Source organism: Neoarius graeffei, chromosome 24, assembly GCF_027579695.1.
Source record: "Neoarius graeffei isolate fNeoGra1 chromosome 24, fNeoGra1.pri, whole genome shotgun sequence".
Lineage (NCBI taxonomy): Eukaryota > Metazoa > Chordata > Actinopteri > Siluriformes > Ariidae > Neoarius > Neoarius graeffei.
In genome coordinates this window covers 8376739-8402687 of record NC_083592.1, presented here as the reverse complement: position 1 = coordinate 8402687, position 25949 = coordinate 8376739, and the positions used below count along the sequence as shown (strand labels likewise).

The window sequence follows — 25949 nt, the reverse complement described above, 5'->3', positions numbered from 1 at the left end:
AGTGGTTTGCATTTGCTTAACTTTACCTAGGCTATATTGAGCAATGGGTAGTGAGGAAAGACTATATTGTAGCTTTTCTATTTCAACTGTAAATCTGGCACGTTAGCATGGTGAACAAACTTACTAAGCTGTGTGGGTTGTAGCCTACTAGCATTAGTTTTGGCATGGGAAAAGATTATCTGTCTGTCTATCCTTTGGCTAGATGGATATACGAAGATTTTTTAAGAAAGGGAGTCAGCAGCAAGAGGCGAGAGGCAAAGGAGCAGATGCTGGTGAAGTTGCTTCAGCAAGCAATTAAATGATGAAAGCAATTTTAAAATAGAATAGAAATGGTGGGAAGTGTGTCCCCAAGGTGTGATGCTCTTGAAATAATGAATTGATTGACAGCCTTAGTAGGTGCTCTGAAAAATGTTCGGCGCACGCTGCGCGCGCACAATACCTTTTCTCCTCTGGGTGCTAAGCTACCCCTGTCTCTCAAACCTAGTGACGTCCCTGAATTGAACAAAAACTATGGGAGGATATAGGTTTAAGTTTTACAATTTTTGAAGTGAGTGATGGATTGATAAGTTTAGATGTGTTCAATATTTTTTTCTTATCTTCAGACATAATAGTGTAGGAGACGTTTCTTTACCTGCTTGATAGTTTCGACTGAGACTCCAATCTTCCTCAGAAGAGTCATTAGTCCTGAAATTAAATTCATTATAGACGTGAACTTAAAATCAGTGTTTTATTTTATGGCCTTGGTGCCCTGGCTTTTGGCCTTCGTGCCCTCAAAAAATTGACAGCACAAAAGGCCAAGTGGCCTTGCCCCTAAAGTGATGAAATTCCAGGCCTGATGGGAAGAGTTTATAATCTAAATTTAACACACTAATAGGATGGTAATTTCTGCAGTCCAGTTTTTCTTTCCCATCCTTTTGAATGACAGATTTATTGCATCCCTCCATGAGGATGAGATTTCTCTTTCCTGTAGTACCCGTTAAAAGCTTTTAGTAATGTTGGACCCAGTTGTCCTTGCACTGCTTTACCATTCTGCAGTGAAGCTATCCGTGCCCAGGGATTTGTTTGCCTCTCATCTCCCAATTGCTTATTTTTAAACTCGGACATCAATTTCTCATTTTGTTCCTTAGTAACAGTTGGTAGGTTCAATGAGGCTGAAAATGAGACTTGATTTGAAGGTCATCAGTTTGTGACTGGGAATATAGTGACTTGTAATATTTCTCAAAATTCTGCTGAGCTCTTTCTAGATTTCTCAAGCTCTTCTGAGTCATTTTTTTTTTTTAATGCAGCATATTGTCTGCCGTTTGGGTTTTGTCCCTCTTTAATTTTGACAGAATCTTCCCTCTTTTAATTGGATTGAGTCCCCCACTGACAGTAAAAGATGTTACTCTTCTAGGTCTGGATTGCATTTAAAGGTCCCATGGCATGAAATTTTCACTTTCTGAGGTTTTTTAACGTTAAAATGAGTTCCTCTGACCTTAAGTAACCCCAGTGGCTAGAAATTTCATAATGTGTAAACCAAACTATGCCCAACATTTGAGAATGGCGCGTCCAAATGGCGCCTTGATAGGCTCTTCCCTTTACTACGTCAGCAAGGGAGATGATCCCCACGCCTCCCCCTCTGGATACCCACCCACTGTATGGATTGCCCGTCCTACCAAGCCTACTGCGCATGCGCGAAATCTAGGAGGGTAGGAAAATTCAACAGTAGTTTTGTCCTACCGATCAGCTGGGCTGATAGAGAATCGGTGAGTATTTCACGCATGTGCCGATTTTTATGTTTTGTGCGTATTGGTAGAGTCTTTGGCCGAGTCAAATAATTTGTAATGACTTGTATAATAAAACGGTCTGTATGAGAACTTGCTAATTGTAATGACGTCATGTGTTCTGCGCGTGCGCAGTAGGCTTCACGCGTGCGCAGTAGGCTTGGTAGGACAAATCCAAGAGGTAGGATAACTTTACACCACCTATGTGAGCAAAACATGGAAATTGCGCTGCATCCCTGCAGGCATCAGCCACAAACACCGAACAAGTAAGTGTATAACTGTTAAGTCGTTTTGCCGTGTTTTAAAATCGGTGCGTTAGCCTAGCAATGGCTACATTAGCTGTGCAGCTAACCACTTCCTGCAGTTAGCCAGATAGCATGCCCGCAGCTTGGTCAAGCCCCGCCCCCTCCCCCCATGGCCCGCCTCCATGCTTCTCATTAGCAAAACGACGCACTGGGAAAAGGGCTGAAATGGGGCTTTCTCCCAGGAGGCTATATCTACCTGCCGAGGGTTCATTTCGAGAAAGGCTGCGGATATAACATCCGGAAGCCTCCACGAGCCCGTTTAAAGCATCAACAAACCACCATGCCATGGGTCCTTTAAGTGGCTTAACATTAACCCCCTTCTGTAAACTTGGAAAGCTTTCTCTCTCTGTAAGAACTGGCAGAGTGTAAACAACTGAACATGTGTTACAAGAAGTGTTGCTATTTCTCCAAATGTGACTTCCAGTACTGAGGTCTCTTCTATGACCCTACCTGAGCCGTTTTTTTAAAAACTGCTCCAAGGGAAAGCCCGTCTCTTGCGTCCAACAGAGGGGGCCCCTGCTTGAGATTACTGCACTAAAGTCCCCTTGTGTCCCCTTCATTATTACACTGCATGTCTTCCAGATTAAAGATGTGTATCGTCTTAATCAACCACTATATCAATAACTCCCTCAACACAGCCTTCAGAGCAGGTCAGCCTGGCTTTGAGGGGAGGAGAGCACTTTAAACAGAAGTTCTGTGTAAAGTCATGGGTGTTGAGGCTCCTCTAAACAATTGCACTGTCTGCCCTCTTCCACATACATGAGCTCAGACACCCACGATTGGCCAGTGGCACGGTGATTGACAGAGGTGAGGATATGGTGAAATCCCCCCCCCCCCCGATTCATATTGACTGTCGTCTATAATTTTGACGAGTCGTAAGCCGCCATTGATGGACATTAAATTCCTGCCTCTTATAGTCACAGTTAAATTCTGACTAATAATTTCTATTACAGATGTGTAGTTTCATTTCTTTAAGACCATTGTTAACATCTTTTTTTATTATATTTTTACGTGTCAAAATTGATTATGGCTATGTGGACTTGGAATTTTCAGGAGTAAAACTTTTAATATAAATATCTGCAATGTGAATTTCTAAATAAAATATCTGCAATTATATTTTTATGAATTAAAGTCATAGCACTTTTTTTAATTCAACTTTTCTACCATTAAAAGAGTATATGTCCCTCCCACCCAGAGAGCATGGCCAGATTTTCTCTCTTGGAATTAGGATTCAGATTTCTGATCTCGGCATGATGCAGTGATCTTTTTTCTCTCTCTCAGGATTCATATTGAAGATATCTATAAATTTAATTTTGATGAGTCATAAGCCACCATTGATATTAAATTCCTGTCTCTTATAGTCCTAGTTAAATTCTAACGAATAAAAAATTCCTGTTGCAGACATGTATTTTCATTTCTTTATAAGACCAGGCCTCGAAATTAACGGTGTCCCGATGGCCACTGGCCACTAAAATTTATGGGCGGGCCTTAGTGTCTTCACGCGTGCATGGCCCAGGTTCCATCAGTCCCACAGTGACGGAGCGTAAATGGCATCGCCTGGAGCCATTTCACTGTGCTGAACAACTCTGAAGCAAAATGTGACATACGGAACACCACAAGCTCTTTCCAGTGGTATAATAATTGTTTTTATGGTAGACCTTGTCATACATTTGTAATATGCATTTGAATTATAGGTGCAAAATGTTTTTATTTTTAAAGCCTAATAAATCAGAAAGTTTGATTTCTTTTGAACACATACCTAGTTGCCTAAAGAGTACTATAACATGAGTAATAAATAAGAAAATTTGAAAGATGTGGTGTGCTTTAATGTGGAGATATGGGGCGTCAAAGTTGCTCCAAAGCACGATAGACATTTTATGATTTTCAGCAAGCCATAACTTGGCAAATATTGAACTGTGAACTTTCTATTATAGTATTTAAAGGCGTCTGGCATTGAAGAACAATCCTTGAAAATTTCATGTATCTTGCATGAATAGTTTAAAAGTAATGACTTATGGAAGTTAGGTCTGTTTTTGAAATTGGGGCCATGACCCTTTTTTTAAGCCCCTATATCTCAGAAACTAATGAAGGTACAAGCACTAAAATTTTGTACACTATTTATTGGGCACACTGACAATTTCCAGAAAGTATGAAGCAAATCTGAGATGGTCAGTGGCGAACATTTTTCTAAATCTGGTGATTTGGGGCGGAATTACCCAATAGGAAAATGCGAGATTGTTTCAACTATGTTCAAGATGTTATTACATGGTGCAGTGGTCATCACTGTCACCTCATAGCAAGAAGCTTCCAAGTTTGAATCTCACAGCCGACGAGGGCCTCTCTGTGTGGAGTTTGCATGTTCTCCCCATGTCTGTGTGAGTTTCCTCCCAATTCAAAGACATGCAGTTTAGGTAAAAAATTGCTGAACTTGTTGTATGTCGCTCTGGATAAGAGCAGCTGCTAAATGCCTGTCATGTAATTTGCTAAGATGCGATGTTTTACAGTGTAGGGATTTGACTTTCCGATCTCTGCTGCCTGGAGGTGTTTATTCCACCAAGTTTGTTCCAATCGAGAACAGAAAGAAGAGGAAGGGAAGAAAATAAAGGGAGTAGAAGATTAGGGAAACAAAATATTGAAAAAGATTACACAAACACAAATTAAAAAGCAACCAAAGAGGAGTTCATAGAGTAAAGTAAATGTTGGGCTACTTACAGGCTTCATGTCAGTAAATGCCTTCTTGGTCTCCTCCACACCGTGTCACGTTTTTCTGCCTACTTTATGAACTGTGGGTGGTTGAAGAGAGGGTAGCATGCGGAGCGTGAGTACTCCCTTGGCATCTGTAGGTTACATGAAACATTGCCGTCAAGATAACTTGTCTTCTCAGGCTAATTTTAGCTAAGTGTCTTTTTGGCACTAGCTAGCTACAGATAAATAGCAGTGCGTTTTAAAAAAAAAAAACATGAATAAAGTGAAATATTTTGAATAGCTTTTATTTCCATATTTCAAACGTAGTGGAAACATTTACACATCCAATTCCAAATCAAAGCGTTCACAAATTATCAAGTCTGTGTTATTCTTTTACAGAAAGGAAAGAAAAAAAGGAATATTAATCTGTTCAAAAAATAGCAGTGTCGACATTTTGCTCTTCAAACTCAAACTGAACTAATATTTAGCTGCATAAACATTGTTTTTGATAACTGCTGCACTTCTGCGTTGCACTGAATCAACCAACATCTGACGCCTATCAGCAGGTATTTCAGCTCAGGATGAATGAACTACATGCCACAGTTCCTGTGAATTTTTGGGTTTTGCTTCAGAAACTGCATTTTTAATGGCACCCTACAGGTTTTCAGTGGGGTTGAGGTCTGGGGATTGAGCTGCCACTCCATTACCTCAATCTGTTTTGTCTGGAACCAAGATATTACTCGTTTATTTGTGTGTTTGGGGTCGTTGTCTTGTTGAAACACCCATTTCAGGGGCATTTCCTCTTCGGCATACGGCAACATAATCTCAAGTAGTGTGATGTATTCAGACTGATCCATGATCCCTGGTATATGATCAATAGGTCCAACACCGTAGTATGAAAAACATCCCCATACCATGATTTTTGCATCACCGTGCTTCAGTGTACTGTGGCTTGAATTCAGAACCTAGGGGTTCGTCTGATGTACTGCTGATGACCACTCAACCTGAAAAGAACACTTTTACTCTCATCAGTCCACAGGATGTTACGCCATTTCTCTTTGGGCCAGTCGATGTGTTCCTTGGCAAATTTTAATTGATTCTGCACATGGCGTTTTTTCAACAACGATGCTTTACAGGAGCTTCTTGCTGATGTTTGATCGAAGCTCAGGTGTCTTCTGACTGTAACAGTGCTTACAGGTCATTTTATATTATTTTTCAACCTGATGAACCAGTTCAGTTTGAGTTTGAAGAGGAAAAAAATGTTGACACTGCTATTTTTTTGAACAGATTAATATTCCTTTTCTTTTCTTCCTGTAAAAGAATAATACAGACTTGATAAAAATTTTGTGAACGCTTTGATTTGGAACTGAATGTGTAATGTTTCCACTAGATTTGAAATATGGGGAAAAAAAAGCTATTAAAAACATCCATCCATCCGTTATCTGTAGCCACTTATCCTGTGCAGGGCGAGCTGGAGCCTATCCCAGCTGACTTTGGGCGAGAGGCGAGGTTCACCCTGGACAAGTCGCCAGATCATTGCAGGGCCGACACATAGAGACAAACAACCATTCACACTCATTCACACCTATGATCAATTTAAAGCCACCAATTAGCCGAACCTGCATGTCTTTGGACTGTGGAGGAAACCGGAGCACCCGGAGGAAACCCACGGGGAGAACATGCAAACTCCGCACAGAAAGGCCCCCGTCGGCTACTGGGCTCGAACCCAGAACCTTCTTGCTGTGAGGCGACAGTGCTAACCACTACACCACCGTGCTGCCCTATTAAAAACATTTCACTTTATTCACTTTTTTTAATGCGCTGATGTTTATTTGAACACAACTGTATGTGTGCGCTCTCTGTCCATCACTCGATCTCCTCCGCTGCGTGGCTACTACAAAATCGTCTCTGGCTCCTATTACAGCGCGACACCTCCACAAAACACTCAGCACCGTTACACACTGCTCTGCTGATCCGCCCAAACCACTCAGCACCTTCAATACCTCCATTAGCTCTGGCAGCTACCCAGTTGGCCATTGGCGCAAATCCATTTTCAGATCTCACTTGATTTAAAAAAAAACAAACAAACAAAAAAAACCCATGGTGGATTTCAGAGTTTGAAGTTTACACAACAATACTCCAGCTAGCTAGAGGTTGACGGCAAAATTTTTTTCGATGTGCACTAGGGTTATGACTGTGAAAGGTGTTTTCAAAATTTCTACTTTCCTGATGTTGCATTTGGTGAACTTTTACTCATATTACTTTTTTGAAGTTATTTTTATTGGGTCATGCAAAAACCTCCCGCGCCCAACATCACCTCACTTTTGATAAATACATGTATATTAAATAAATAAATCATGATTATAAAATAAATTCATTGAAAGATGTGTAAAGTACTTTTATATAACAAATTGCTTAACAATTGTAATAATTATAATTGTTTTGTTAAGCAATTTATTTATTTATAGAATTTATTTATAGAAACTGAAATGTTATTTACGTGTGTGTGTGTGTGTGTGTTAGGTGGCCTTATTAACTCACTCAGTAGGTGGGGATTTTGGTGACATTCTGAATTTTGCAGAATGTATGCATCTTTATCGTTTTATCTGTGATGAGTTACTGAAACTATTTATCCTTTTACAGTCACACACTCTCTGCAGTACCAACACACTGCTGTCACACCAGGAATAAATCTCCCAGAATTCACTGCTGTTGGTCTGGTGGATGGAGAGCAGTTTGTGATCTATGACACCAACATCAAGGAGGCGATCCCAAAGACAGCGTGGATACAGAAGATCAGCGCTGATGATCCAGATTACTGGAAGAGAGAGACAGAACGTATGCAGGATGAAGGTGACAGACTCACAGTCAGATTGGGTCTCATAATGGTGCGTTTTAATCAGACTCAAGGTGAGAGTGAAACACTTAGCTTTTATAACTAATGTGTGTGTGTGTGTGTGTGTGTGTGTATGTATGTATGTATGTATGTATGTGTGTATATATATATATATATATATATATATATATATATATATATATATATATATATATATATGTGTGTGTGTGTATATATATATATATATATATATATATATGTATATGTATAAATGTGTGTGTGTGTATATATATATATATATATATATATATATATATATATATATATATATATATCTCACACACACAAACACACACTCTCAATGGCAGTTTAATAAGCTGGTGAAACAGCTCTGTGTAATAAACCTGTTAAAGTAACACAGAAATACAGTTTCCTTTCTGACATCATCTCAGGATTTATTGTGAATCCACAAACGAGCACAGAACAATACTGATATGCAAAATAACGTTCTGTATTCTCTAGTGGTGTTTTTGGCAGCCATTTTTGATTTAGTTTTAGTCTTTTGGACGAAATGCTTATTAGTTTTAGTCACATTTGAGTCAATTCCATCCTTGACAGTTTTGGTCTAGTTTTAGTCGACGAAAACTAAGTGTTTTAGTCCAGTTTTAGTCATTCATTTTAGTCGAAAAAATAATTACTTTAAAACATTAAATTAGGCCAATACAGAGATAGGAAATTGTAATCAAGGTTGACAGGTTGTGCATAACCTGCTCTCTACATAAATGCGGTCTCATGCGCATGCTCTCTTCATAAATGCTGTCTCGTGCGCATGCTCTCTTCATAAATGCTGTCTCGTGCGCATGCTCTCTTCATAAATGCTGTCTCGCGCGCATGCTCTCGACATAAAGGCTGCGCGCTCTCTACGGCAATGCTGTGCGCGCTCTCTACGGCAACGCTGCGAGCGTGCGCGAGGCACCATTGCCGTAGAGAGCGTGCGCTTTCTCTACAGAAACGCTGTCTTGTGTTTCTGCCTCCATTTAACATGTCACAATGCGCTGATAGAGCACAAACATGTCATGATGAACACACAACTAGAAGATGACCACGCTGTCCATTAATGTAAATATGATGGCTAAACATGCTGCTAACGTTAGAGTAGCCAGGTGTGCTGCTGCTCATTTAGACATATTAAGGCACAGCAACAGGTCTGAAAAGCTACATTTCCCCCCGTATGTTTCACAGTAACTCAAATATGGGTCAATATATGACAAAGCATTCAGTTGCTGTCCCACCAAAAATCCCTGCACGACAAGTTTTACTCATGGCATGTTAATTGAATTTAAGTTAGCAGCCTGAAGTTAGCGGTCCCATTCATTTTCGCCAGTTCATGGTGTTTTGGAAAACTTCATAGGAAATTCATCACAGACCAATTGCTGAGTGACATTAACCAAAGCCCCTCCTAGAACTGCCACCTTATTGTGGTGGAGGGGTTTGTATGCTTGAATGATCCTAGGAGCTATGTTGTCGGGGGCATTATGCCCCTGTTAGGGTTTCCCAAGGCAGACAGGTCCTAGGTGACAGGCCAGACCAAGAGCAGTTCACCAAAAAACCCCTATGGAGAAAAAATCCAGGACCGTGACGTCGCCCGGTAGGACGCAGCCGGGGCCCCACCCTGGAGCCAGGCCCGGGGTTGGGGCTCGTATGCGAGCACTTGGTGGCCGGGCCTTTGCCCATGGGGCCCGGCCGGGCTCAGCCCGAAGAGGTGACGTGGGCCCGACCTCCTGTGGGTTCACCACCCACAGAGGTAGCAGTAGGGGTTTGGTGCAGTGTGGATTGGGTGGCAGTCGAAGGCAGGGGCCTCGACGACCTGATCCCCGGACACAGCGGCTGGCTGTTGGGACATGGAATGTCACTTCGCTGGGGGGGGAAAGAGCCTGAGCTTGTGCGGGAGGTTGAGAGGTACCGGCTAGAGATAGTCGGGCTCACCTCCACGCACAGCTTGGGCTCTGGAACCCAGCTCCTCGAGAGGGGCTGGACTTTCCACTTCTCTGGAGTCGCCCGTGGTGAGCGGCGGCGGGCTGGTGTGGGCTTCCTTATAGCTCCCCAGCTCAGCCACCATGTGTTGGAGTTTACCCCAGTGAACGAGAGGGTCGCCTCTCTGCGCCTTCGGATTGGGGAGAGGGCTCTTGCTGTTGTTTGTGCCTACGGGCCAAATAGCAGTATAGAGTATCCGGCCTTCTTGGAGTCCCTGGGAGAGGTACTGAGGGGTGCTCAGACTGGGGACTCCATTGTGCTACTGGGGGACTTCAATGCTCACGTGGGCAATGACAGTGACACCTGGAGGGGCGTGGTTGGGAGGAACGGCCTCCCCGATCTGAACCCGAGTGGTGTTTTGTTATTGGACTTCTGTGCTAGTCACAGTTTGTCCATAACGAACACCATGTTCGAGCATAGGGGTGTCCATAAGTGCACGTGGCACCAGGACACCTTAGGTCGGAGGTCGATGATCGACTTTGTAGTCGTGTCATCTGATCTCCGACCCTATGTCTTGGACACTCGGGTGAAGAGAGGGGCTGAGTTGTCAACTGATCACCACCTGATGGTGAGTTGGATCCGCTGGCAGAGGAGGAAGCTGGACAGACCTGGCAGGCCCAAACGTATGGTGAGGGTCTGCTGGGAACGTCTGGCCGAGCACTCTGTTGGGGAGGTCTTTAACTCCCACCTCCGGGAGAGCTTTTCCTAGCTTCCGAGGGAGGCGGGGGACATTGAGTCTGAGTGGACCATGTTCTCTACCTCCATTGTGGACGCAGCTGTTCGGAGCTGTGGCCGCAAGGTCTCCGGTGCCTGTCGTGGCGGCAATCCCCGAACCCGGTGGTGGACACCAGAAGTAAGGGATGCCGTCAAGCTGAAGAAGGAGTCCTTTCGGGCCATGTTGACCTCCGGGACTCCTGAGGCAGCCGACGGGTATCGGCAGGCCAGGCGTGCTGCAGCTCGGGCAGTTGCGGAGGCAAAAACTCGGAACTGGGAGGAGTTCGGGGAGGCCATGGAGAAGGACTATCGGTCGGCCTCGAAGAAATTCTGGCAAACCGTCCGGCGCCTCAGGAGGGGGAAGCAGTACTCTGCCAACACTGTTTACAGTGCGGGTGGGGAGCTGTTGACCTCGACTGGGGACATTGTCGGGCGGTGGAAGGAATACTTTGAGGATCTCCTCAATCCCACCGTCATGTCCTCCACTGAGGAGACTGAGGCTGATGACTCAGAGGTGGACTCGTCCATTACCCAAGCCGAAGTCACTGAGGTGGTTTGCAAGCTCCTCGGTGGCAAGGCACCGGGGGTGGATGAGATCCGCCCTGAGTATCTCAAGTCTCTGGATGTTGTGGGGCTGTCTTGGTTGACACGCCTCTGCAACATCGCGTGGCGGTTGGGGACAGTGCCTCTGGAGTGGCAGACTGGGGTGGTGGTCCCTCTTTTTAAGAAAGGGGACTGGAGAGTGTGCTCCAATTATAGGGGAATCACACTTCTCAGCCTCCCAGGGAAAGTTTACTCCAGGGTACTGGAGAGGAGAATTCGACCAATAGTCGAACCTCGGATCCAGGAGGAACAATGCGGTTTTCGTCCTGGTCGCGGAACACTGGACCAGCTCTATACCCTTCATAGGGTGCTCGAGGGTTCATGGGAGTTTGCCCAACCAGTCCACATGTGCTTTGTGGATCTGGAGAAGGCATTCGACCGTGTCCCCCGTGGTATTCTGTGGGGGGTGCTTCGGGAGTATGGGGTTCGGGGCTCTTTGCTAAGGGCTGTCCGGTCCCTGTACGAACGGAGCAGGAGTCTGGTTCGCATTGCCGGCAGTAAGTCAGACCTGTTCCCAGTGCATGTTGGACTCCGTCAGGGCTGCCCTTTGTCACCGGTTCTGTTCATAATTTTTATGGACAGAATTTCTAGGCGCAGCCAGGGGCCGGAAGGAATCCTGTTTGGGAACCACAGGATTTCATCTCTGCTTTTTGCGGATGATGTTGTCCTGTTGGCTTCTTCAAACCAGGACCTTCAGCATGCACTGGGGCGGTTTGCAGTCGAGTGTGAAGCGGCTGGGATGAGAATCAGCACCTCCAAGTCCGAGGCCATGGTTCTCGACCGGAAAAGGGTGGCTTGCCCTCTCCAGGTTGGTGGAGAAGTCCTGCCTCAAGTGGAGGAGTTTAAGTATCTCGGGATCTTGTTCACGAGTGAGGGAAGGATGGAGCGTGAGATCGACAGGCGGATCGGTGCAGCCTCCGCAGTGATGCGGTCGCTTTACCGGTCCGTCGTGGTGAAGAAGGAGCTGAGCCAAAAGGCGAAGCTCTCAATTTACCGGTCGATCTACGTTCCGACTCTCACCTATGGTCATGAGCTTTGGGTAATGACAGAAAGAACAAGATCGCGGATACAAGCGGCTGAAATGAGTTTCCTTCGCAGGGTGGCTGGGCGCTCCCTTAGAGATAGGGTGAGAAGCACAGTCACTCGGGAGGAGCTCAGAGTAGAGCCGCTGCTCCTCCACATCGAGAGGAACCAGCTGAGGTGGCTCGGGCATCTCTTTCGGATGCCTCCTGGACGCCTCCCTGGGGAGGTGTTCCAGGCATGTCCCCCCGGGAGGAGGCCCCGGGGAAGACCCAGGACATGCTGGAGGGACTATGTCTCTCGGCTGGCCTGGGAACGCCTCGGTGTTCTTCCCGAGGAGCTGGCTGAGGTGTCTGGGGAAAGGGAAGTTTGGGCTTCCATGCTTAGACTGCTGCCTCCGCGACCCGGTCCTGGATAAGCGGAAGAAGACGAGACGAGACATTAACCAAAGCTAGCAAACGTATCCATGATCTGTTAAGGACTTATTGTAACGTCAACTTACCGGCGCAGAAATAGCAGCATGGTGAGCTTCAGATGCCTCTTGAGGTTGGTCGTATTTTTTCCACGTAGTTTATAGCCACAGCGTGTACCTGTGTCTCCCACTACAAGGCATTCCATTTTATTTTCTGCTGGATTATGTGTAAAGTATGTCCATTAATCATCACGTCTTTTCCGCCCACCAAGCTTTTGTGCTGGCGTTGCCGCCGCCATGGTCCATGAACTGTGTGTGGCTGCCCCGGTGTGCACTGTGCCCGGACATGCCCGGTGGTGGGCGTGACCAAACAAGGACAGGATGCTGGTACATTGCTGATATTTTCAGCATTTGGCAGACACCGTTGGAGGAAACACCATGCATTTTGATAGTCCTATAGCCAACCCACTAACATTTTCTTTTCATCTCGTCTCGTCAACGAAAACAACCGATACGTCTCGTCATATTTTCGTCATCAAAGAGTTATGTTTAGCTCGTCACTGTCTTGTTTTTGTCATGAAAAAAAGGTGCATTAATGAAATCATTTAGTCATCGTTAACGAAAACAACACTGGTATTCTTAGTAGTACACAGTGGTTCTGTAACATCGATTAAACAGCAGCAGATCATTATATCATCAGAGTCACAAACCCTTGGGCTTTGTCTCAAACCGCAGACTCTCACACTAAAGAGCTTCTCTCTACACTTTTTAATGTTTTTTTCTATTTAGGCAAACTACTGAGTGTCCATTATACAGTTTGGGCCACAGATTAAAACGATCCGAATGTGTTTTTACTTTACACTGATACGAACTCTGTTTGGGTACAAACTGAACCTCCCAGGGACATCAACAAAGGCTCAAAAACAGTACGGAAACACACTGTTGATGTTCAGACTCAAGCAGTGAATCTGCAGGCAGAAAGAAGCGGGACTAACGCTCACTCTGATGGATTCAAGCAAAACTCCTTGTCACCAACGAAGGCAACTAAGCCCCCAGCAACTACAGAGGATCATGCTGACTCATCTGCCCCCAATACAGTTCAGGAAAATGATCAGAGGGTGGATTTATCACCACACACATCCCCGTCACTTTCCAAGGCTAGCAACATGATATCTGAGCTAATGGGTAAGCTGGCAGAACTATCAGATAAACAAGCATCACCACAACCTCCTGAGACTGGCAATAGGCAATCACCAACAACAGCAGTGGATGTAACCCCAAGCCCCTCTGTATCTCCTTCACCCCCCAGACTGCGTTTTCCTGAGAAAATGGAGAGACTATTGTCTTTAAGCCGAGTGTCTTTGGCAAGCCCAAGAGGACACTCAAATCAAGTACCGTACACAGAGCTGTCTCATGGTCAGGCCTTGTGTACCCCAAAATCTCTAATGATGTATCCAACTGCCACAGCACCCAAGAAACAGAGGGCACCACCTCCCCCTGTGATTATAGATAAGACTTAAGGACCATGTGCACAGCTACAGTTCACCAGCAGCAGTGAAGACCTTAATGTTGGAACGAACTGATCTAATCTGGGTCCAGATGGTAGTTTTGAAAATAAGCTGGGACCCACGACGTACTTTTCTATTCCTGTGCTAACAAGGAGAGGTGTTCTTATTCATCCTATCAATGGGGTAAACTCGTCAAATCTCCTTCCAGTTCCAAAACAACCACAGAACGCTTCTGTGGAAATTATCCCCACATTCACTGTAAAACTAGCTCTTCAGAATGTAAGATCACTTAATAAGCCTTTTTTAATTAATGACTTCATCGGTACACACAAACTGGATTTTATGCTTCTTACTGAAACTTGGCTTGAACAATCAAGCAGCTCTATTACTCTTATTGAAGCAACTCCCCCACTCTTTGATTTCATGAGTGTTGGAAGAGCCAATAAACGGGGAGGAGGAATAGCAAATATATACAAGGCATGTTTTCAGTACAAACAGACAACTCTTGGTGATTTTACATCTTTTGAATACCTAAGTGCAATCCTAAAATGTTCTTCTAACATATTAGTGTTGACTATTTACAGACCACCAAGACTTTCTGCACCACTGTTTCTAGAGGAGTTTGGGGAACTGTTGTCAAATATTTGTTTAGAGTTTGACAATCTTATTATTTCTGGGGATTTTAATTTCCATGTTGATAATCCAGATAACATGTATGCAAATGAATTTCTTACACTGATTGATGCCTTCAACCTAACACAACATGTACAAGGGCCAACACACTCCCATGGCCACACCCTCGACCTTGTCATCACTAAGGGTCTTAATGTATCTACTAGTGTCATGGACCTGGGTATATCTGATCATTTCTGTGTTTTCTTTGATGTTTCCATTTCCCCTCACTTTCAAAACAAGTCTGTGACTGTAAAAAAGAGGGTAATTACCAATGGCACAGCAGCTCTTTTTGAGCAGGCACTCTCAGAACTCCCATGTCAATCTTCAGATTGTGCAGATGATCTAATGGAAATTTTTAATTCAAGAATGAATCATATTATGGATGCTATTGCTCCTTTTAAAACCAAAAGAGTCATAGACAAAGGAAAAGCACCCTGGAAACTAAATCCAACAGTTAAAATGTTAAAGAGGGAATGTAGAAAGTCTGAAAGAAAATGGCGTAAATCTAAACTCCAGATTCATTATCAAATCTACAAAGGGATGTTATGTAAATACAACTTAGAAATTTCTAAAGCAAGACAGTCTTTTTTTGCTGACATTATTAATAGGAATATCAACAATGCCCGTGTGCTATTTTCTACAGTTGAAAAGCTAACAAACCCATCAAAACAAATGCCTTCTGAATTTCTCTCAGTTAATACATGCAACGACTTTGCATCTTTTTTCAAAGGAAAGATTGATAAAATACGTATGAATATAGCCACACAGGTGCAAACACTTCAAAATCTGGAACCATTGGATAACGAGAGAGGGGGTCGTAATACAATGTCAACATTTAGTTTAATTGATGTTGAGACTCTGAGAAAAACAGTACAAAGTCTCAGCTCCTCCACATCTGAACTGGACATTTTACCTACAGTCTTTTTCAAATCTGTTCTTCACCTAATATCAGACGAGGTACTTCAGATTATCAACACCTCCTTACGAACTGGCATGTTTCCCTCATCTCTGAAAAAAGCGGTTGTAAAACCCCTACTGAAAAAGAATAACCTGGATGTCTCAGTACTCAACAACTACAGGCCCATATCCAATTTGCCATTCGTTGGTAAAATAATTGAAAAAATTGTTTTTAATCAATTAACTGCCTTCCTGACATTAAACGGATGTTTTGATAAGTTTCAGTCAGGTTTTCGTGCCAATCATAGCACTGAAACAGCTCTTACTAAAGTCATGAATGACCTACGTCTTAATTCTGATGCTGGTAAAACATCAGTCTTGGTGCTTTTAGACTTAAGTGCTGCATTTGACATGGTAGATCATTCCATACTGTTACATCGACTGGAGCATTGGGTTGGATTTACTGGTATAGTAATCAACTGGTTAAAATCTTACCTACAACAAAGATTTTTTTATGTGGCCATTGGAGGCCACAGTTCATCACCCATGTCCTTGAACTGTGGGGTTCCCCAGGGCTCAATCCTGGGACCATTACTATTCAACCTTTATATGCTCCCACTTGGACAAATTATTAAGAATAACTCAAACATCCATAGCTATGCAGATGACACTCAGCTTTACTTAGCTATGTCACCTAATGACTATGCCCCTCTTGAGTCTCTTCATAGATGCATTGACCAAATTAACAAATGGATGTCTCACAATTTTCTTCAGCTGAATGCAGATAAAACTGAAGCAATTATATTTGGCAAAAAGGAGGAAAGGCTTAGGATTGCCACTGTTCTTGAAACTAAGGAGCTTAAAGCAAAGGATACTGTCAAAAACCTTGGTGTCCTTATTGACAGCGAACTTAACTTCAACAGTCATATGAAAGTGGTAAGAAAGTCTGCATTCTATCACCTAAAAAATATTTCTAAACTCAGGGGTCTCATGTCAAAACATGATCTAGAAAAACTTATTCATGCTTTCATCTCCAGTAGGGTTGATTACTGCAATAGCCTTTTCACAGGTCTTCCAAAAAAGACCATCAAAGAGCTTCAACTAATCCAAAATGCAGCAGCAAGGGTTCTTACAAGAACAAAAAGGGTAGTTCATATCACTCCAATCCTAAGGTCTCTGCACTGGCTCCCAGTGAGCTATAAAATCGACTTTAAAGCACTACTTCTTCTATTTAAAACATTAAATGGGATGGGACCCAGCTACCTACTGGATATGTTTCAATTATATGCACCAACTAGGTCTCTAATGGTGATGATACACGGGGCAACTTTTTGGGCAATGTTGCCGAGCAATGTTGCTGGGCAATTGCATTTTGACTCTTTTCTATTGAGATTGGGCAACATTGTTTCTTTCTGAATGGTTTTGATAATCTCTGGCAACTTTTTGAGATAAGCCAATCAGAACGCGAGTATCGAGTCATGTGACCTCCGGTGAGGTTCGGATCAGAAATTTCAAACAAATATGGCGGCCGCTCAGTGTCAGTGGAGTGAAGAGATGGAGAGACTCCTCATCTGTTTTTACGCCGGTAAGTTATTTTAATATTCTATATGGAGGAATTTACCTCACCAAAGCTCTAAAAAACAACAGACAGCTTGATTAAATGGTCACAGCAAAAATTAAGACATCGTTTTTTTTTTTTTTTTTTTTTTAGCTAACTGTAAACTGCCGTTGCTAACTGTTGTTGCTGAAAAGTTGCCCTGTGTCTCACCTAGTTGCCCGTTGCCAGCAACATTGCTTGGCAACATTGCCCAAAAAGTTGCCCCGTGTATCATCACCATAAGATCACAAGAGAAAAACTTGCTAGTAATACCAGCTGTCAAAACAAAGTGTGGTGACCCAGCCTTTGCTATGCTGCTAAGCTTTGGAACCAACTTCCAGATATCAAAAATGCTCCTACTGTTGTTAGTTTTAAATCCAGGCTCAAGACAAAGCTGTTTTCAGAGGCTTTCACTTGATTAATTTTTACCTAAGTAATTAATTTCCTTTAACATAATTTCTTTTAATTTTGATTTTAATGATTTTACTTTCTTTATTTTAATTTCTTTTTAATCTTGGATTTTAATGATTTTACTTTTACTTTAATTCTTTGTTACTGTGATTCTCGTAGATTTTGTCTGCGGGATGATTTTTGGTGATCCTTGTAGATTTTGTCTGCGGGACGATTTTATTTGGTGATCCTCGTAGATTTTGTCTGCGCGACGATTTTTGGTGATCCTCGTGGAAGAGCCACGGGAAGAGCGTGCTTTATGAGTTAAACCCATAATAATAATTAATCTCGAGGCTGATTAACTTTATTTCATTTTATTAATTTAATTTCTACTATTGTTTAATTCTTATTATTTTTCTTCCCCAATTATTTTATGTAATTTTATTTTCTATTGTTTACTGTTCTGCTTTTACTTCTGTAAAGCACATTGAACTGCCACTGTGTATGAAATGTGCTATATAAATAAACTTGCCTTGCCTTGCCTTACACACAGAGCTGTGAATCCCTGCAGTGTAGAAGGACACAAAACACACATTATTAAATATTCTTTTACCGACAATAACACTGTTCTACTACAAAGGACAAAATGTAAAAAGGACGAGTAGAAAAACGCAGTGTAGCAGTTTGAATAGAGTGTAGAAGGAAAGTCAGCTCATCTGATCTCACCTCATTACGTGTGTGTGTGCAGGAGTTCATACACTCCAGAGGACGTACAGCTGTGAGCTTGATGATGACGGCACCACTAGAGGATATGATCTGTACAGTTATGATGGAGAAGATTTCATGAGTCTGGATCTGAAAACTGGAACCTGGACTGAAGCGAAACTCCAAGCTGGAATCTTTATAAAGGAGTGGGATCCTACAGAAGTTGAAACTAAATACTGGAAGAGCTACCTGGAGAATGACTGTATTGAGTGGTTAAAGAAGTTTGTGTCTTACAGCAGAGAGACTCTGGAGAGGAAAGGTAAAGTGTGTGATCTCCTCTGTTACTGTAACTGCAGCTGTTCAACACAAACACAGCTTATTACACACACATTGTGCATATTCTAATAACACATTGATGATGCACTACGAGGTTGTTGGGGTTTGTTTTTTTGTTTGTTTGTTTGTTTTAAATGCCAAAAGTAAAATAAATGGGAACTGGGGTTTGTATTTTTCTTTTCCCATATGTGTGCACAAAGATGGTACCACAATGAAATGATAAAATGCCATTTACATTTTCCATTTAAGCGTTCAACATTAGTGTCAAAATTAACAATAAATCAAAACATTTAAAGAATTAACTCGTGGCCTTTCTGGACTTGCAGTTGTGTTCAAATAAATAGAAGTGAGTTAAAGTAAATAAAGTGAAATATTTTGAAGAGCCTTTATTTCCACATTTCAAATGTAGTGGAAACATCCATCCATCCATCCATCCATCCGTTATCTGTAGCCGCTTATCCTGTGCAGGGTCACGGAAGAGCTGGAGTCTATCCCAGCTGACTACGGGTGAAAGGCGGGGTACACCCTGGACAAGTCGCCAGGTCATCACAGGGCTGATAGAGACACAGACAACCATTCACACCTACGGTCAATTTAGAGTCACCAGTTAACCTAACCTGCATGTCTTTGGACTGTGGGGGAAACCGGAATACCCGGAGGAAACCCACGCGGACACGGGGAGAACATGCAAACTCCGCACAGAAAGGCCCTCGCCGGCCACGGGGCTCGAACCCAGAACCTTCTTGCTGTGAGGCGACAGTGCTAACCACTACATTGCTATGCTGCCCACTAGTGGAAACATTACACATTCAAATCCAAATCAGTTCCAGGAAGGAAAGAAAAGGATCTGTCCAAAAAAATAGCAGTGTCGACATTTTTCTCTTCAAGCTCAAACTGAACTAATATTTAGCTGCATAAACATTGTTTTTGATAACTGCTGCACTTCTGCGTTGCACTGAATCAACCAACATCTGGCGCCTATCAGCAGGTATTTCAGCTCAGGTTGAACGAACTACATGACATAGTTCCTGTGAATTTTTGGGTTTTGCTTCAGAAACTGCATTTTTAATGGCACCCCACAGGTTTTCAGTGGGGTTGAGGTCTGGGGATTGAGCTGCCACTCCTTTAACTCAATCCGTTTTGTCTGGAACCAAGATGTTACTCGTTTATTCGTGTGTTTGGGGTCGTTGTCTTTTTGAAACACCCATTTCAGGGGCATTTCCTCTTTGGCATACGGCAACATAATCTCTTCAAGTATAGTGATGTATTCAGACTGATCCATGATCCCTGGTATATGATCAATAGGTCCAACACCGTAGTATGAAAAACATCCCCATACCATGATTTTTGCGTCACCGTGCTTCAGTGTACTGTGGCTTGAATTCAGAACCCGGGGTTCGTCTGACGTACTGTCGATGACCACTCGACCTGAAAAGAACAGTTTGACTCTCATCAGTCCACAGGATGTTACGCCATTTCTCTTTGGGCCAGTCGATGTGTTCCTTGGCAAATTTTAACTAATTCTATACATGGTATTTTTTCAACAATGATGCTTTACAGGAGCTTCTTGCTTAATCACCAGTTAACCTAACCTGCATGTCTTTGGACTGTGGGGGAAACCGGAGCACCCGGAGGAAACCCACGCGGACACGGGGAGAACATGCAAACTCCGCACAGAAAGGCCCTCGCCGGCCACGGGGCTCGAACCCGGACCTTCTTGCTGTGAGGCGACAGCGCTAACCACTACACCACTGTGCCGCCCCAGCATGTTAACATGTTAATGCTAACATGCTAATAGATAACATGCTAACAGCTAGCATTCTAGCATGCTAATGATTAACATGCTATTTGTTAAAATTCTAACACTTTAAGCTAATATGCTAACAGGCTAATGGCTAGTATGTTAACTTTTAGCATACTAACACGCTGAGGGGCTCTGCATGCTCTTGCGACAAGGCTTTCGCAGATGGCTTTTCGCAGACAGTTGTAATTTATCGTTGAGCGGGGAGTAATAGGCGTGCGCGATGTTATTCACTGCCACAACACAAGGGGGTGCGAAGTCGCGAAATCGCTAGGAGTAGTTGGTGGGTGTGGTTAGTGGAGTGTTTATCCTCCGGTTACTTATAATGACTAGAACTGGAGTCGTATAGATGTACGTACTTCCTCACTTCCTCGATCAACCGCTCTTCGTGTTGCTCCATCTTCGCTCGTGTTTTTAAAAATGGCGGTCGTGAAAACAAACCAAACTGGGAAAGTAGGGAAGTGGAAGTGCGTGTACAGCGGATGTAGAGTGGACCAATCGGAGCCCTCTTGTCTGCGAGGCTATCTGCAGTGGTCACAATTTTTGGCAGGTGCGCGCAGAGCGTCTGCGAAGGGGGGGGCTTCGCAGACGCCATCTGCGACGCCATCTGCGAGGACTGGGTTGTCAGCATAAATTGGCCATGAGGGTGACATGCTAATATGCTAAGTTAGCATGCTAACATGCTCAGGCGAACTTGCTAACAGCAAACATGCGAACTCTGCATGTTAGCATGCTAATCCTAACATGTTAACAGTTCTCATGATAACATGCTAATGGTGAACATGCTAACAACTCGTGAGCTAACAGCAGGCATGATATCGTAATGGGTAACATGTTAACAGCTAGCATGGTAACACGTGAATGCTTATATGCTAATTGCTATTGTGTGTGTGTGTGTGTGTGTGTGTGTGTGTATTCCTAATTAAGTGGCCATTGAGTTGAAGTTGATTTGCTGTCAAAATCTCAAATGAGCAGATCCTTGCCAAATGCATCATCACCTCTGGGGGAAGGGAGGAACGACTCAGTCAAGCTTCCATTGATTAGCAGCAAAATGGAGAAAAAATGGACGGATGAAAGACGAGAAAGACGAGTGCGGGTCAGAACCGATATCATGTGTGTAATGGTGATTTGGCCTGAGGTGCCGTATGAAGTTTGGTGGATGTGTGGTGAAGTGTTACTGAGCAAAACTCCATTCATTTGAATGGGGCCAAAAATCAATGGAAGCCTATGGAGGTAAAAAGAGATGCGTGAAAACCAAGGAAAAGACGAGTGCAGGTCTCAGATGAGGGGATGGATCTGTGTGGGGACTTGGCCTGAGGCATCAAGTGAAGTTTCTTGAAGTTTGGTCACTTGGTTAAAAAAAACTGATGGAGAGTGAAAGTTTTTCTCCTGAAGCACCATTCGTTTTCAATGGGGCCAAAAATCAATGCAAGCCTATGGAGGAAAAAGGGATGAGCAAAAAGAAAGGAAAAATAGAGTGCAGGTCAGAACCGATCGCATGTATGTGTCGGGGGAGTTGGCCTGAAGTATCACATGAGGTTTGGTGCATCTGCGATGGAGCGTGTCCGAGTAGGACGATTCGATTCATGAGCCCTATTCATTTTCTATGGGGGGGGAAAAAAACAAAAGAAAAACGACAAGAACAAGAGAACAGGCGCGTTGATCCAAATGCTGTATTCAGGCACACTACACCACTTCGGGCCAGACATCTCAGAGTTGGAACGGTGTCTCTATCTCGAACGGTCTAGGAGGAGTAGTGGATCCAAAACACGTGTCGGAATAAGGCAGAATAAGTAAACTTAAGAACAATAGTGTGCTTGCCTTTGGCAAACACACAGCAGCCGAGCAAGCACACTAATAATCCTGACATTCTGCTGAAGTCATTAATTCCTGAGCCATCTCTCACATGCTGCTGTTCGCTGCACTTCCGTCCTCCACATTGTTTAAAGGGGAACTGAAGTCATTTTTAAACTTGCTTTATTTCTTAATTAATGTGTTCAATTACGTTTTCGGTTTTGGTAACTTTATATCGTGACTCGTATTGGCAACTAATTGCAATTAAATATTATACTTATCGGCCTATTCGGTTTTTAGCTGTGTTGAATTTAGTTTGTTTGGTCCACAGCAGGCGTCACTTATCTGCGCGATCTTCACGAGACTTGTGCGAGACTTCAAAATGTGACGTGTCAGCCAGGTGTCAGTGCCGCCATTTTGAAAACTGTTTTCCAAACAAAATATTGCACAAAAACAAGTTTAAATGACGATTACTGCCTACTTTTTTTTCTTTTTTTTTTTTTTTCAAACTTTCCTGATTGCTATCAAAACAAAACTTCCGGCTTGATCACATCAGCATTCGAAAGAGGGCGCAAGCGTCTTTTGACAACGTTGGCAGATGTTGGTCACTTTGATTTCCACTGTATGTTTTACTTCCGTCCTACGATGTCTCGCACAGGAAAAAGAAAAGACAAAGCATGCATTCAAATATTAATTTGAACGTTGGCACTCAGTTTGCATTTTATTCAGAAAATGAAAGATAAAGTGTCGTTTCTTTTTCGGTTAGTGCATTAATTTTATTTATGGCCACAAAGTACTGATATGATGAAGAAAATTAAACGACAGAATGATGTTTTGAATTTATATTTGACACGAATGCATGCTTACATTGAAAATCCCATTTTATTTTGCATTGTGTCACTATCTTTACGTGATAGTAATATACACAATAACACACTCCTTCCCATTTACACTCACACTGATTTCCTGCAGTTTTCACTGTTAATTCGTGGACAGCAGTCAGTTTCACCTTTTTAGCGATCGAGAAATGTCCTCGGATAACAACTCCACTCTTCTCATTCCCGCTGCTGGACAAAGTGTATTAGTTTCTAAAGTGTGTGAATAATGTGACTGTCGTGGCTTCTTTTAAAAATCTCACTGTGGTGAAGGGGCGTCTTGTGCTTGGCCAGGAGATGGAGAACACGGAATGACTCCTCAGTAGCAGCTTTAGCTCTCCTGGTGGGTTTTGTGAAAAGTGATGGCTGGGCTTTAAAACCAGTTGTAACTCTTGAATTCTTTTCTCTCCTATTTCACTTTTGGGTGGGAATGAATCCTTGAATTTCAGATGGTAAGTGATGTAATGGCAGGCTGTCTTTTCTTCCACTCCTGTAAAAGCAAGTTCATTTTCCCATTCAGAACAGTAATGATGTATTCTCACCTTCTTTCGTTGCTCGGCCATGGTTTCCTGAACAGAGTTTGCTCAGAGACAGAACACAGCTGTGGTTAACATTAGTTAAGTAGCTTAGCAGCAGGTTGACGTGACGCAGACAGAAACAGTTATCTGTAAAAAAAAAATCATCATAATCAGCCAGAATTATTTTGTTCTTTGGCTCCTCCCTGCCCATAGAGATGCACAGCACTAATTAAATATGTAGCAGAATTCAAACTGGACCAACCTGTGAATATTTGAACATTGCATGTTTTTTTTTTTAATTGTAAAATGTGTTGTGATCTAAAAATACCTCAGAGATCGACCGGTACATCGCGAGCAGCAGGTTAATGACCGCTGAAGTACAGGAGAAATACTGCACTCTTTAATGTTTATACCTCCATCTTAATAATTCATGCAGCCAGAAAATGTTGATCACATGATAAATAACAATTGAGCTTCAATTTTCTTTAAATTTGTGTCTCTGCAGTTTGTCCCAAGGTGTCACTGTTCCACAAACACACTCCTTCTCCAGAGGTGGTGTGTCACGCTACAGGTTTCTTCCCCAAAGCCCTGAATATCACCTGGCAGAAGGACGGAGAGGACGTGATTGAGGACGTTGAGCTCAATGAGACGTTACCCAACCAGGATGGAACCTTCCAGAAGAGGGGCATTCTGAAAGTCCCAGCTGAGGAGCTGCAGAAACACACATACACCTGCGTGGTTCAGCACAGCAGCTTGGAGAAGGATTTAATCCTAGAAGTAGCAAAAGGTCTGAATAAAAGTACAGATTTAGAGGGTAAAAGCTGATTTACTGCTGCAGCAGAGAATAAAGACTCTGTGTTCATTTAACAGGTGGAGTGTCAGATGGAGGATCAGGTGGAGGGCAGATTGGTGTCGTCATTGGTGTCGTCGTGGCCGTCATCGCTCTCGTCGCTGTTGTCGCTGCTGTTGTCTTCTGGAAGAAGACGAACTCTGGTGAGAGGGGGAAGGAGGCAGATGTGAAGTTTTCAGAGAAGAGATTTACACTTTCTCATTCTGAGAGGATTTGATGAATATTTTGCACATTTTTAATCTTCATTAATAAATTAGATGAGACAATAAACTGATATGAACTAATTATCTCATGAAGCCAAACACAGCACTGAGATTTTATAATAACTGTCTGTCCATCATCTGTGTTTCAGGATTCAGGACTGTTCCCCCCAAACCCTGTAAGTGAACCTTTATGATCCATAAATGATGTTTAAAACCACTACATTATTTATTAGCAGTGTTTAGTTCACTTTGTGACGGATTTGAATGTTTTACAGACTCTGTAGGAGATTCTTCCTTCAACTCTTAAACTGTGACTGTGTTTCTTCCTGCTGGAGTGAGAGAGTAAGACATGATGATGTTTACAGTGTAATATGGAATAAAAATGTGTGTGTGGAGTGAAAATCCAGCAGAAAAGCCTGAGCTCACATTAAATCTCAGATCAGAGCTGATATTTGTCTCCATTGTCAAGTGCAGTTTAATATCCAGCTATAAGATTGTGCTGAAATATTTCTCTCCCTGTTGTTCTCCTCTTTCACGGGTGAGGAGGTGCAGCCATGCTGCTTCTGCTTCTTCTCTTATTGCCACAAACTGGACTGCAGTGTGTAATGCTGCAATCGAGTCTCTTATATCTGTATTTTATAGAGAGATGAAGAAAAATGTTATAAAAACAAAAGTCCTGTAACAACGTCCTGTAACTCTTAAAAACTTTAGATTTCAGACAGGGAACATTGGCAAATGTTGGTTACTTTGATTTCCACTGTGTTTTTCTTCCGTCCTACGATGTCTCGCACAGGTCTCGACGAATCTCATTTACGGCCATTGCTTTGACATATTTCAAACACTCATAACTTGGTATAGCAGTGACAAAATGGCCATCAAGGGTGGTGTAGTGGTTAGCACTGTCGCCTCACAACAAGAAGGTCCGGGTTCGAGCCCCGTGGCCGGCGAGGGCCTTTCTGTGCGGAGTTTGCATGTTCTCCCCGTGTCCGCGTGGGTTTCCTCCGGGTGCTCCGGTTCCCCCACAGTCCAAAGACATGCAGGTTAGGTTAACTGGTGACTCTAAATTGACCGTAGGTGTGAATGGTTGTCTGTGTCTATGTGTCGGCCCTGCAATGACCTGGCAACTTGTCCAGGGTGTACCCTGCCTTTCGCCCGTAGTCAGCTGGGACAGGCTCCAGCTCGCCTGTGACCCTACACAGGATAAGCAGTTACAGATAACAGATGGATGGAAAATAGCTATCAAAAATGCATTCCTATATTTAATAAAATGAGAAATAGAATTTTGATAAAAAAATTTGCCTTCAGTTCTCCTTTAACTACCTCTATCACTAATGCTATAAATGTTACTTTGTCAGTCCATGAATAAATCTTTATTTACTCTGTGCTGGTGTTTGTGTGGCTGTTATTTGGGTTGAGGATTTTATGTCT

General features: G+C 43.1%; 1 protein-coding gene across 6 annotated transcripts in view; it reads left to right on the top strand.

The window, feature by feature from the left end:
• The window catches only part of LOC132872864 (class I histocompatibility antigen, Gogo-B*0101 alpha chain-like), a 198035-nt gene that overhangs the window by 36787 nt on the left and 135299 nt on the right, over positions 1-25949 (top strand). Inside the window, exons 4-9 of one of the 6 annotated variants that reach the window (XM_060907975.1) lie at positions 7397-7663; positions 18188-18463; positions 23974-24255; positions 24339-24461; positions 24671-24697; positions 24797-24863. The exons of 1 other annotated variant lie outside the window; for it this stretch is intronic. In XM_060907975.1, the coding sequence (XP_060763958.1) occupies positions 7397-7663; positions 18188-18463; positions 23974-24255; positions 24339-24461; positions 24671-24697; positions 24797-24828 (1007 nt within the window). In that variant the 3' untranslated portion in view covers positions 24829-24863. Of the gene's footprint in view, positions 1-7396; positions 7664-18187; positions 18464-23973; positions 24256-24338; positions 24462-24670; positions 24698-24796; positions 25904-25949 lie in introns of those variants that run through there. 4 more of the 6 variants (XM_060907976.1, XM_060907974.1, XM_060907972.1 and 1 more) reach the window with 4 other exon arrangements.